The 14,227-nt window shown below is 41.3% G+C and overlaps 1 protein-coding gene across 1 annotated transcript; it reads left to right on the top strand.

Moving 5' to 3' along the window:
• The first annotated feature begins 387 nt into the window (after positions 1-387).
• On the top strand, positions 388-2,965 carry LOC311058029 (piggyBac transposable element-derived protein 4-like). Its single transcript, XM_084075295.1, has 2 exons — positions 388-421; positions 896-2,965. The coding sequence occupies exons 1-2, from the start codon at positions 397-399 to the stop codon at positions 2,578-2,580; spliced, it is 1,710 nt and encodes a 569-aa protein (XP_083931421.1). The 5' UTR covers positions 388-396; the 3' UTR covers positions 2,581-2,965.
• Positions 2,966-14,227: the final 11,262 nt, after the last annotated feature.

Genomic DNA, 14,227 nt, shown 5'->3' with positions numbered 1-14,227 from the left:
GTGTGGACGAAATCAGATTATGTTATCATGATTGCTTATGTTACCTTGTTGTCAGTACATTATGTTGTTTATCTTATTCTATTCATTTTTCTACTCTATGATACATTTTAGTTTACATGATGTAGAGCCAAGATGTCTCTGCTAGGCCTGATGGCTATTGTTTATAGTACAGCTTGTCCTTGTAACATGACAGTATAGCCATGTTCTGATTACTTGTGCTCTTGGCAGAAGGGTTGTACAATCCTCCATCGTCCACAGGGGTGAAATTAGTTGATTTCATTTTCTGTAAATCATATTTACCAAACTATTTCATATTTTACTGTGATTACAGACACACAGTCGGAGGAGGAGGAGGAGGAGGAGGAGGAGGAGGAGGAGGAGGAGCACACACCTGTAATGCCACCTGTCAGCCGTAATCGAGGTAAGAACATTTTCTGTTGTCACACTGAGCTCTCTTTTACCACACAAATGACAAAATATGTATTTTATGCAGGGGTCATCAATATGTCCGTACAAGACTTTGCCTTGTCTGTGCCAAATGTTTTTCATTTTTACACACCATTTTATAGTGTTCTTATTTTGATCATAACACCCAATTACTTGAATGTCAGTCTCCAGGTTTTCTACAGAATATGTATGACACTGATTTACTATGACACCATGTATTGAACATTTTATTTTCAAGGACCCCCATAACTCGAGTTACGGGTCCATTTGGTTCCATTTGTACACACTCAGAGTTACAGACCTGTAATGGTCATTTAGGGCTAGCTCTTTGTGTTTGTCTATATTGTATGTCCATGGCAAAAATAGAATTTTGTCAAAAATGTCCACCACAAGCCAGCATGGCGATGACACCTGATGTTATGGTAACTTATGCATTTCTTATTTCCAGGTGGTGGCAGGCCTCGTAGCGGTGCAATTGATGAGCTTGTGTGGTATGAGTCAGCAGACTCTTGGCAGCCGAAGGACATCCCTTTCAGTGCTGGGACTCCAGGTCCTCGGAGCAGGGCCGCTGACCTGCAGTCTGAAGAACCTGTGGACTTCCTGGAGCTGCTCATCACAGATGAGCTGCTTGAGCACATCGTGGAGCAGACAAATATTTATGCAAAACAACGTGTTACAAGCGCCCTGCCACATTCCAGACAGCACGCATGGGGAAAGAAGGAGCTGACTCTTGGGGAGCTGAAGCAGTTCCTGGCGCTGTTGTTCCTCACCGCACTGATAGGGAAGCCAAAGATTGCAGACTATTGGCTCACTGATGAGATCCGAACCACTCCCTTCTTCCACAAAACCATGTCCAGGAACCGGTTCCAACTCATCCTCAGTAACCTCCATTTCGACAACAATGAGACCATGCACACTGAGGACCCGCTGTGCAAAGTCCGCACAGTCTTGAACACCTTGCTGTCTAACTTTCAAGAGATGTTCCTGCCAGGCAAGAACATTAGCATAGACGAGGGAATGCTGTGTTGGCGAGGGCGGCTTTCTTGGAGGGTTTACAACCCAGCTAAGCCCATCAAATACGGCATTAAATCTTATATCTTGTGTGATTCTGTCACTGGGTACATGTACAACATGAAACCGTTCTGTGGGGAGAAGGTGCCCCTGCCAACCACCATCACTTCCCTCCTTGGTGACCTAAAAGGTTATGGTTTTCATCTCTTCATGGACAACTATTACAATTCAGTGAAGCTGTGTAAACTCCTCCTTGGTCTTCAGACCCATGTGTGCGGGACCCTACGCACGAACAGAGGGGAGCCACCAGCCATCAGGGAGCTGACCACCTCCAAGCTTCCCGTTGGGTCAACCCTGATGCGTCACACGGACGACGTCATGGTGGTGGCATGGCACGACAAACGGATCGTGAAGATGGTCACCACACTCCACCAGCATGAGACGGTCCCTGCTTCCCAGTGGAGGAGGGAGAAGAAGAAGAAGGGTCAACAAAGGGCCCCCAGCCGGTTGGTTGAAATACAGAAGCCAACATGCGTCGCCCAGTACAACAAGTACATGAATGGCGTCGACAAGTTGGACCAAAATCTCGCCTACTATCTATTTGTCAGGAAGACATGCAAGTGGCCAAAAAAGTTTGTCAATTATCTGTTTCAGATCAGCATGTTCAATGCCTTTGTCCTGTTCAAGGCAAAACATCCTCAGGGCACTGCCAGCTGTAAAAACCTGAAGTCCTTCATCTACCTCGTCATCAAATCCTGGGGCTACCTCGGATGCCTTGGGGAGGAGCCCCCCCCCCCTCCTCCCCAAGAGGAGGAGGAGGAGGGGGGGGCACCTGCACCTGAACCACCTGTACACGACCCACGGTGGAGGGCACCAAAAGAAGACCCCGAGAGCAGGCTGAACAGGATCGTGACCGACCATGAACTGGTCAAATACCCTCCAACCAAAGGGAAAAAAAACCCTCAGAGGGCATGCAGGGTTTGCATGCGAAAATCTGAATCACAGAACAAGAAAAGAGACCCAAAGAGAGACACAAGGTGGATGTGTAAAGGCTGTAAGGTCCCCTTGCATGTTGAATGTACAACATCGTACCACTCGAAAAAGGACCTCACTAAGTGGTAGAATCACAGAATGTCTTTTTTTTTGTTGCCTAATGCATATTTTTGCTTATTATTTTGTATTGATTGGCCTAATGCCTACTTTTAGCATAATGCATATTTTTTTCTACTAATCATATGAAGGTTATTATTTTGAGCCTAATGCCTAATTGTTTTACTTTTCATCTGCTGTGTATATAGTGTGGCCTAATGCCTAAATTTGCACAATTACTTTCCACTAAACTATCTGCTGTGTGTATATAGTGTGGCCTAATGCCTAAATTTGCACAATTACTTTCCACTAAACTATCTGGTGTGTGTGTATATAGTGTGGCCTAATGCCTAAATTTGCACAATTACTTTCCACTAAACTATCTGGTGTGTGTGTATATAGTGTGGCCTAATGCCTAAATTTGCACAATTACTTTCCACTAAACTATCTGGTGTGTGTGTGTGTATATAGTGTGGCCTAATGCCTACATTTGCACTATTACTTTCCACTAAACTATCTGCTGTGTATATAGTGTGGCCTAATGCCTGAATTTGCACTAAACTATCTGCTGTATATAGTGTGAAGTGTGCTGCTTGTAGTGAAACTTTTTTTCAGTCATTATATTGTTATTACATATGCTGCTGCTGCTGTCTGGTTGGAATCCGACCTGTACACAAGAAAGAACAATAAAGTACAATCTTGAACCTTTGAAATTTGATTTATTGTTATTGTAGTATTTATTGTTATTTGATAACTTTGAAATTGAAATTAGCTGAACTAGGTGCACTTGAAATACATTGGAGTGAAAACGAACCTCTTATGTTTTCTGTAATTATTCTATTATTATTACTATGCTGCTGCTGTCTTGTATGAAACCAAAGTTGATGTATTATTTGAGAACTTTGAAATAAGCTGAACTAAGATGCACTTCAAAGAGATTGGAGTGACAACGAGCCTTTATGTTTCCTATCATTATTCTATTGTTATTACCCATAGGAGTGAAAACGAACCACAAAAGTATTTTCAAAAGCGTTTTTTTTTCTTTTCTCTAAAGCAACTACTATTGAGATGACTACTGTCACTGAAGGCAAAAATAAATGTCAAATTATTTTTCCAAAAAAAAATGAAAAGAGAAAAAAAAAGTTTTACTAAAACGGCCATAACTCTGTTTCTAAAGAAAAGGTGCTGATTTTGGTGAAATCAAGCTGTATTCAACAGCCAATATCTCAAGAACGGAACATGCTATCGACTCACTTTTTTTTCTGGTAAAAAGTAGAGAGTCCAATCTTTATTTTGAGATATTTGGTGTTTATATAGCAATAGCACAGAGTATTCTGTGGTCCTTGAAAGATGAGCCAGAAAGCTTGAAAATGCTGGCACTCAGTGTACATCATTTTAAAAAACCTCTGGCACCCAATGTGTTAAGGTGCTATTTGGAACCCCCTCAAGAAACCAAGAGGGTCCCTGGACCACACTTTGAAACTCACTGGTCTAGCAGAGAGTGTTTCCAGTGAGCCAAAATGCACAATATCAGCACCCTGACTCTGCTTCATCATCAGTATCATTGGTAACACCTGTGAAGGAAGTAAGAGGAGGCCTAATTTCTCGCCAAAATGGCTGCTGTGCATAGAGCCTATTGGCTCGTGTTCGGGGGAGGCGGGCGGGGACTTCGGGGAGGGTGGGACTTCGGGGAGGGTGATTTTTGTCACTGCACGGCACGCACTCTTACCACACAGTCCACATATAATTCATGTGGACAACACTAGCGTTGTCCACATGAATTATATATGGACTGTGTGGATGGACTGGGATTCATAATTTGGGGAATAAGCAGTAGTTACTGGCGGTAGACATACTTTCACTCTGTTTAGTTGAGAGCAAAAAAACAATAAAAAAAAGATTGATTGTTTGACCTTCAATCAGAAACACTCACGTCAAAGTAGATTTAACCATTTATTGCAACAAATGGAATACAGTTAAGCTTGGCGTACAGTTAAGCTTTAGTCGAGGCAGCCTGCTAAGCAAATATTCAGGGAATGCTAAGCAAATCCCCCATAGGGATAGAATGTCAACAATAAGCAGTACATTTGTTTGAATTAGCAGATATACATGATAATCACAAGTATTTGATCCTATGCCAGACTCTAAACAAAGCAGATATACATGATAATCATGAGTATTTGAGCCTATCCCAGACTCTAATCAAAAGGTGGAGGCTGGGGTGGAGGAGGAGCTAGCAGAATGCATTGGTCAGCAACCAAGAAAGACCTAGTGAATACAAAGTCGTATTTAAAGGAACCCCTTGCTAATGCGTGAGTTGTGATTGGAGTATGAATGTGTGATGTAATGGCCAGCAGCGCTGTGAATGGGTAATGGAAAGCTGATGTTCAACATCAGCTGACTGAGAGCTGATTACAGCTTTGGCGTGCAAGACTTCCGTGTCCTGCATGAACTAACACTATGCTTCATTTATAGTGCAACCATGAGGCCGGTTTGAAAATAACTAGGAGGAGGTTCTTCACATTGGCCTAATGGGAGTTGCGTGTAGAGTTCCACGGCAATCGGTCAAGCGGTGCCGGAGATTAGCTCTTCACAGTCACACACATACACACAGACAGATGGACAGACGGACAGACATGGGTGAAATCATAATCTCCGCATCGTGGCTGTTCCAGCCTGGCGTGGCGATGATAACAACGGCAGAAACAACAGACAAAGTGGGTAAACTAAACAGCTCTGATAACTATAGGCCAGCGTTTTGTCCAAAGTGCTAGAGACAATTCTACTGAGTAGACTTGAGAGGTTGATCCTGTCAGCTGATAACCAATTTGGATTCAAACGTAAACATGGCACTGATTTGTGTATTTTTGCACTTAAAGAGATTTTAGATAAATATAGTAGGCAGAATTCTACTATGTTTGTTTCTTTTATTGATGCCTCTAGGGCCTTTGACCGCATTAATCATGAAAAGTTATTCTTAAAACTGACACAGAGAGGGGGTCCCTAGTTCAGAATCAGTCAGAATCTTGGTGTTCTGGTATGCTCACCAGACAATGAGGGTAAAATGGGGGAAGTCAATATCTGCTCCTTTTCATGTGACCAATGGTGTCCGTCAAGGAGGAATAATTTCTCCATTCCTTTTTAATGTTTATATGAATGATTTATCATTGATGTTAAATGCATGTGGGACAGGGTGTAGAGTTGGTGACTCGTTAATTAATCACCTGATGTATGCAGATGATTTGGTCATCTTTAGTCCATATAGTGCTGGGCTACAACAGCTACTGAGGATATGCTCACAGTATGGCTTTGATTTTAATATAAAATACAACGCTAAAAAGAGTAAGGTCATGATTGTCCGAAGTAGGGAAGACAAACTATCTACCTTTCCTGACTTCTACCTGGCTGGCACTGCCCTTAGTGTGTGCAGTGAGATTACTTATTTGGGACATATTATCTCCAATGACCTAACAGATGACAAGGACATCTATAGGCAGCGGCGTAAGCTGTATGCCCAAGCAAACATGCTGTGTCGCAAATTGTCAGGTTCACCTCTACACTGTGGAACCATTGGCGCACATGTCTGTATGTCAGAAACTGAACAATGTGAGCTATTTGCATTATTTTTATTTATTTTATTTTGTTTTCTGTTTTTATTGTGTGGTTTTGTTTTCTTGTGATATGGATCCTCCTGGGTCTGAAATAAAGATTGAATTGAATTGAATTGAGTATAGGAGCAACAGCAGTGGTGGAAAAAAGTACTGACATATTTTACTTAAGTAAAAGTATCAATACCACAATGTAAAAGTACTCTGTCACAGGTAAAAGGCCTGTGTTCAAAATGTTACTTGTGTAAAAGTACAAAAGTATTGGCATCAAAATATACTTAAAGTACCAAAAGTACTAAAATGTACTAAAATGTTTGAAAATAGATCCTGTAGATCTGCTATATTTTCAAATAGCCTACGTATAAAATAGGGCTAAAGTGGTTAATGTGTGTTTTATAATATAACAATTTATATCTGCAAAATAACTAGTAGCTAAAGTTTTCAAATAATTGCAGTCGAGTAAAAGTATAACATTTGCCTCTGAGATGTAGTGGAGTAGAAGTAAAAGTATTGAAAACGGGAAATATTCCAGTAAAGTAAAAAAAAAAAGTACTCAAAAGTGAACTTAAGTACTGGTACTTGAGTAAATGTACTTAGTTACTTTACACCACTGAGCGACAGTATTTGGCTGCATGCCGAGCAAGCGAGCAGCTCTTTATCCATCAGACTAAGCCTCCTTCCAGGCCTGCACCACCTGTCCCCTCTCTGTCAGTGTCACAGAGAATTGTGTGGTTCAACCATGGAGGCCAAAAAGCCTGGGGGGCTGGATTTAGCTTCTGGCTGGCATGGGTGGAGGGCGGGGCTCCGTTCACGGGTCATTACATCCCAGAATAGTAAGGGGCTGTTTTCAGAGTCATAACGACAGCCGAGGACGAGAGCTGAGGATGTTTGTGTTTACTTTTTATTTATCTATGTATTTATTTATTTATTGGGAGGGACAGAGTGTGGTCGGGTCGATACCGCTCGATACTGTGTGTTTTAAAGCAATTATTTCTCCGATCTGTGCTTCTGGGGGTACCTGGAACATCATATTTTGAGATGGGGGTCAAATACATATCATTTTGGGGGTCCTCCTTGGCATGAAAAAGTTGGAGCACCACTGATATAGCAACATACTGTTAGGATTTAGAAAACATTTTTAGATAATGTATTTGGAGGCGGACCCCCATCTCAAAATATTTTGTTCCAGGGACCCCCAGAAGCATAGATTTGAGTTACAAATGTTCGCTTTAAAAAAAAATATATATATATATATATGCAAAGATTTGCACACATTTTCAGATCTACAAGCTCATATGAGCTTTTAGATCTGCTATTTTTGAATATAGCCAAAGCAATCGAAAATGACAGAGATGCGTTCCCGGAGTGAATGGGTTAATTATATCTTGTTGTTGGGGGGGGGGATCATGTCGGAGCGTGACCGCCCAGTTTTGGACGCTGCCCCCCCGGCCTGCAGACTTGGCCCGGGCTTCAGAGACGATCTGTCTGACCCGCACATGTTTCTCTCCTCACCTCCACCGAGAGACTTTCGATTCCGGAGGCCCAGAGCTATGTGACAGGTAGGGCTTGTTGGAGGCAGCTCCCGCGGGCTTGTTGCTTAAAAGAAAATGGATGCAGAATCTCATACAGTGGATCTGACAGGTGGTTTACTTGACGACAGCTCGATTCTGTTGACATGCAGTAGCCTATTAATTTATGCTGGGGTTCTCAAACTTTATCATTTTAATAAGGGACCCCCCCCCCCAAAAAAAAATGAAAATTATGTGGATTTGGCCTCGGACCCCCATCTTAAAATATTTTTGCCAGGGACCCCCATTCAAGATTTGCGTTGTTAAAACATACATCTACAAGCTCTGTCTACGTAGCTCAGATCTCAGATCTACAAGCTCACAACGCGGCGCGATGCGACGAGTATCGGCTAATTTCAAATATTTTTGTGCTTTTACTTTTGGTACTTAAAGTATATTTTGATGCCAATACTTTTCTACTTTTAATCAAGTACATTTTGAATTCTGGACTTTTACTTGTAACAGAGTGTTTTTATATTGCAGTATTGGTAGGCTACTTTAACTTAAGTAAAGAATTTGAGTACTTTTTCCATCACTCACTGCCACTAGCACCCAGAAACATAAATCCTTGCCCATGGTTCATATGATTGTACTAACAGTTCATTGATTGAAGTAATGAGGACACTATGAAGTGTTTTCATGGTCACAATTCAACATTCAGCAGAACACCATTTATATTTGGTTTCAAAGCGAAAAAGATCTGAAGTCTATTCACTGGTAGGCGACATTATGACATGTTCTCATCCCACAAAGAAGGGGATAAATGCAAAAGATGTCAAAAGGCCATTTAATTAACAGAAAATTGTACATATGGGAGCCGTCTCTCCATTTCATATAATTAAGATGTTCCCTTCTCAACGCCCACGCAAGTACTGCAGACGTTTTGCCGCTGTTGGGTCGAAACCTCGTATGTCCAAAACCGTTACTTTTCAGGAAATAAAACCCAATTTTTCACAAATCTTTGAATATATATTGTTTAAAGCAAACATTTTGAACTCAAATCATTTGCTTCCGGGGGTCCTTGGAACGAAATGTTTTGAGATGGAGGTCCGTGGCCAAAAGCATATGATTTTTGGGGGTCCTTGGGGGACATGAAAAAAGCAACATAAGCAACATACGTTTTTTTTTTTTTCTTAACTTTTAGGATTTAGATGACATTTGTAGAATCCACAGAAGCAATACGTTTTATTTGAGTTACAAATGTTCGCTTTAAAAAATATATATATTCAAAGATTTGCACGAATGTTCACGGTTTTTCAAAAATAGCAGATCTACAAGCTCGTAGCTTTTTTTTGAGCTTGTAGATCTGCTATTTTTTTATAGCCAAATAAATCTAAAAATGACACAGATGCATTCCCGGTCTTACAGGGTTAAGAAACAAAAAAGAAAACCCTAAAAAAATGTAAATATGAAGATACAAGGTTTCTCCCTGGCAGCGACGATAGGCTATGTTGAAATATGTCTTTGATTCATATTGTGGCGCTGCTGTAATTCCAAGCATATTTTACAAATGCAATAGCATGATTTACATTTTGTTAAATCTTAGCACAAAATGCTTAGAAAAAGAAGTCTGTCTGGGTCATTTGGCAGATGCATAGAACATTTGAAGAATACGTTTTTTTCCCGTTTCTTCCTCCACTGCCGACATGAGACGTTCTTTTATAATGAATGCCTTTACAGTTTTATTCTAAAATGAGAGAGCTGCACAGAAGAACACTAATGGTCCGATTTTATACTTTGCTTTGAGGAATTGCTGTGTACCAAAAGTATGACACTGTTGTACCTCCGCAGAATGTTTGTTGGAGAGGAAAGAGAAAGTTTCTATGCTTTATGCTTTTAAGCTATTAGTTTTCTCAGAGACTTGGCTTCAAGAGGGAGAAAAAGTCATACTTTTGAGGGTATAATCAGTTCTGGTGTTGAGTTTCAGAACAATAACCCATTAGGTATATATGACTTTTTAGCGGTGCCAACCGCTCTACACTTGACTTTGTCTCCGTGTCCGTCGTCCGTCGTATGAGCCTGGGATGAGCACGGCAAAGAAGCAAACAGCTATAACTTCAGTTTGCAGCATGCCACCAAGTCCAAATTTGGTATGTGGACTTAGACCACCAATAGGGACGAGCATGAATTGATGACGTTATCAAAGAGGGGTCCAGGGACCCCCAGCGCCCGTATGAGCACGGGATGAGCACGGGATTTTAAACAGCTATAACTCCAGTTTGCAGCATGCCACCAAGTCCACATTTGGTATGTGGACTTAGACCACCAATAGGCACAAGCATGAATTGATGAAGTTATCAAAGAGGGGTCCAGGGACCCCCAGCGCCCGTATGAGCACGGGATGAGCACGGGATTTTAAACAGCTGTAACTCCAGTTTGCAGCATGCCACCAAGTCCACATTTGGTATGTGGACTTAGACCACCAATAGGGACCAGCATGAATTGCTGAAGCCCCGCCCCCTCTGTCTTCCCATTGGCTGGCCTTCAAACAGCCATAACTCAAGAACTCAAGTTCGCAGCATGCTATGGAGTACAAATTTTGTACATGGACTAAAGCCAGCAATAGGGACTAACTGTCATTACTTAAGCCCCGCCCCCTCTGTCTGCCCATTGGCTGGGCTTTAAACAGCCATCATTCCAGTTTGCAGCATGCTACCAAGTACAAATTTGGTAAGTGCACTCAGACCACCAATAGGGACGAACTGAAATGAGTTAAGGCCCGCCCAAAAGGCACCGCTTCCTTCACACAGGGTGTGATTTTTTCCATACTGTGTCATAATGCACTCTGTGGCTTGCTGTTACGGTTGTGCAAATAGTCTAGCAAATAAAACAGCAGCAGGTATTCACCAGTGGAGGGAGACTTCCTATTCTTAACTACTGTACTTTATGCCTTTCCTAATATAATGAAAAATACACACACGCACTTATGCACTGACGCACGCACGCACGCACGCACGCACGCACGCGCACACACACACACACACACACACACACACACACACACACACACACACACACACACACACACACACACACACACACACACACACACACACACACACAGCCACATACAATTTGTGGAAAAGTATTTCCTGGCCAGATATGGGTATAGAAAGAAACATGATACAGGGTAAATATAAGTATTACATACGTATAAGTAATAATATTATAAGTAATATTATTGAACAATTAACAACTAAAGGTAATGTAAACATGGTGTTGTTTTGTTTTGAGAAGTCTTCCCTTCATTGAGTGTATATAGGGTTCATTTCATTGGGGGAGCAGTGAGGAAAAGCAGCAGGTGTTATAAAAGTTCCAGGAAGTGATGACAGGTAGTTCCAGGATGTGAGGTACAAGGAAAAGGAACAGGAACACTTATAAAAGTACCAGGAAGTGATGTGGTGGGGCCATTTTGGGTGTGGAAGAGTGTTTGGTGTGTTTGGTCAAATACACTCTTTCCAGCCTACAGTAATCAACCATCACACCTTTAAATCATTCCATATTGAACTAGATAAACATTGTGTCCTAAATGAGGGAAGCATCATGGAAATATGAGGACAGTCTGATGGGGAATATGGACACAAAAAAACAATGAAACAAACACATCTCCTGAAACCTCCTGTAGATGGTGGGTGAGAGGATTTAGAGTTTTGTTCTTCTTTATGCAATGCTATTGCTTTTGGAACTTTACTTGCTTTATGGGATTTTTGTTGGAATTGGTACTACATTGGAATTTGTTGTTGGAATAATTCATGGGACTTTAAACAGCCCCCTATGGTGTATAGAGCTGCATTGAGGATTCCTTTCATCAGAAGAACCGACAACAAGAACAAAAATGTTCTGCATTTGATTAAGCTGTTTAATCAGCTGTATAGAGTCCACTCCATGTGCAATATGGAAATGCAATGAGACCATGCAAAAAACAAAGGTGTGTGTGTGTGTGTGTGTGTGTGTGTGTGTGTGTGTGTGTGTGTGTGTGTGTGTGTGTGTGTGTGTGTGTGTGTGTGTGTGTGCGTGTGCGCACAGTATTGTGGAGTTTGGGAAGCTGTTTTCTTTTTAATGATAAATAAATAGTTTACTTTAAGTATTGTTCTCTCTCCAGTCGTAGTATTGAAGTTTATGGATGAATGTATGGCAACTGTTTCTGTCTGCCTGTCTGTAGAAGTATATTTAAATGCAACTTAATGTTTTTCTTTCTTAATGTCCCTTTGCAGGAATGGAGGAAGACTCCCCACTGAACTGGAGTGGCACAATCAATCTTCTTGGTCTCAAACGCAAGACAGTGAGTACATGTAAGAGACACACCAGCATCTAACACATGGTTGTCTGCTGTTTACCCAGCATCTCCTATGGGTTTGTGTGTTTGGATGGGAGATGCAAGTATATCACATGGTCGTTTCTTTGCTCACATGGGGATACAAGCATCTCACTTGGTTAGCTGTTTATGGAGATACAATCATCTCACATGGTTATCTGTTTATGGAGATACAAGCATCTCTCATGGTTATCTGTTTATGGAGATACAAGCATCTCTCATGGTTATCTGTTTATGGAGATGCAAGCATCTCTCATGGTTATCTGTTTATGGAGATACAAGCATCTCACATGGTTATCTGTTTATGGAGATACAAGCATCTCTCATGGTTACCTGTTTATGGAGATACAAGCATCTCATGGTTATCTGTTTATGGAGGTAGGCCTACAAGCATCTCTCATGGTTATCTGTTTATGGAGATACAAGCATCTCTCGTGGTTATCTGTTTATGGAGATACAAGCATCTCACGTGGTTATCTGTTTATGGAGATACAAGCATCTCACATGGTTACCTGTTTATGGAGATACAAGCATCTCACATGGTTACCTGTTTATGGAGATACAAGCATCTCACATGGTTACCTGTTTATGGAGATACAAGCATCTCACATGGTTACCTGTTTATGGAGATACAAGCATCTCACATGGTTACCTGTTTATGGAGATACAAGCATCTCACATGGTTACCTGTTTATGGAGATACAAGCATCTCACATGGTTACCTGTTTATGGAGATACAAGCATCTCACATGGTTACCTGTTTATGGAGATACAAGCATCTCACATGGTTACCTGTTTATGGAGATACAAGCATCTCTCATGGTTATCTGTTTATGGAGATACAAGCATCTCACATGGTTACCTGTTTATGGAGATACAAGCATCTCACGTGGTTACCTGTTTATGGAGATGCAAGCATCTCACAATATTTGTGTGATTCTAAGATGGAGACGCGAACATCTCACATGGTTGTGTGTTTGAGAGAGATACAAGCATCTTGTATCGTTGCTGTCGGACAGAAACCTCCTTATCTCCATATTTTAACTTTTTTTTAAAAGTATTTTTGTAAATGAATGCCCTACTTGATAATACTACAGTGTCACACAAAAGCATTAAAAGTGTGTTTTTAAAAATGCTCTTTGAGTTTGAATCCTGAAAAGTAACAGTTTTGGACAATATGAGGTTTCCACCCGACAGACACGATATATGGTCGTCTCTTTAGACTAGAGGGAGATACAAGCATCTCACATGGGTGGTCTTTTTGCCCAGACTGCCACTGGTGTTACTGTGTCTCACATTATGAATAGACTGGTATGGAAAACAAAACAAGAGAGAGGTGAGGTTGCCCTGATCTCCCCATCTGTCTTTCTGGTGTGTAAAGCATCTCTGTAAAACTCCAAGACCTTGTTTATGTCTGTTCCTGTGACAAAATACAGATTAATGGAATCGCTATGTATAATTTGACACTTCGAAAGTGTTTGGTTAAAACGTGTCTGGGTTTTGAGGACGGTTTTCAAAGAAGAGAGGCTGGGGGGCTGCTTTGAGGTGCTTTGGATGGTCCTGTCACCCCAGGTTCAGAGCTAGGTCTTGTGGGTTTGCAAGGAGCAATAGTGTCAGCCCCTTTTTGTAACACACGCACACACACACACACACACACACGCACACGCACACAGAGCGCACACACAGACTCACAGAGCGCACACACAGAGCACATACCCAGACACACATAAGCTCACCACAAAAACATACATTCTCCTCCTAACATGTGCTTTTGTACATGAGTCTCTTTAGTAACCTATTTCTGATGATTGGCCTTGGTTATATCAGTGCTACTGTTTGACCAGGGAATATATCTGCCACATCTAAATGCACTTTTTAAATATATGTATGTATTTTATATCATACTATACTGTATACTCTCAAAGTAGCATTTTGATGCTTCTTTGAGGCACCTTGGGTTTATAATAATAATACATCAGACTTATATAGTGCTTTTCTTAGTACCCAAAGTCGCTTTACAAGACAGCTTAAAAACTGTTTTATTAGGAGCAAAAAACAAACAAACAATAAGCTAAGACTAAGAGGAAGAAAGGGAGATTTGGTTTGGGTTAGGCAGGGAAAGCAAGTCTAAAAATGTGGGTTTTGAGGGAGGCTAGAGTTGGGGCGACTTTGATGTGAGGTGGGAGTGG

The sequence above is a fragment of the Gymnoscopelus microlampas genome (genome assembly GCF_963454915.1).
Source record: "Gymnoscopelus microlampas genome assembly, chromosome: 12".
NCBI classification, from domain to species: domain Eukaryota; kingdom Metazoa; phylum Chordata; class Actinopteri; order Myctophiformes; family Myctophidae; genus Gymnoscopelus; species Gymnoscopelus microlampas.
Note: the sequence above shows the minus strand (reverse complement) of the source record. Positions and strands in the feature narration are given on the sequence as shown.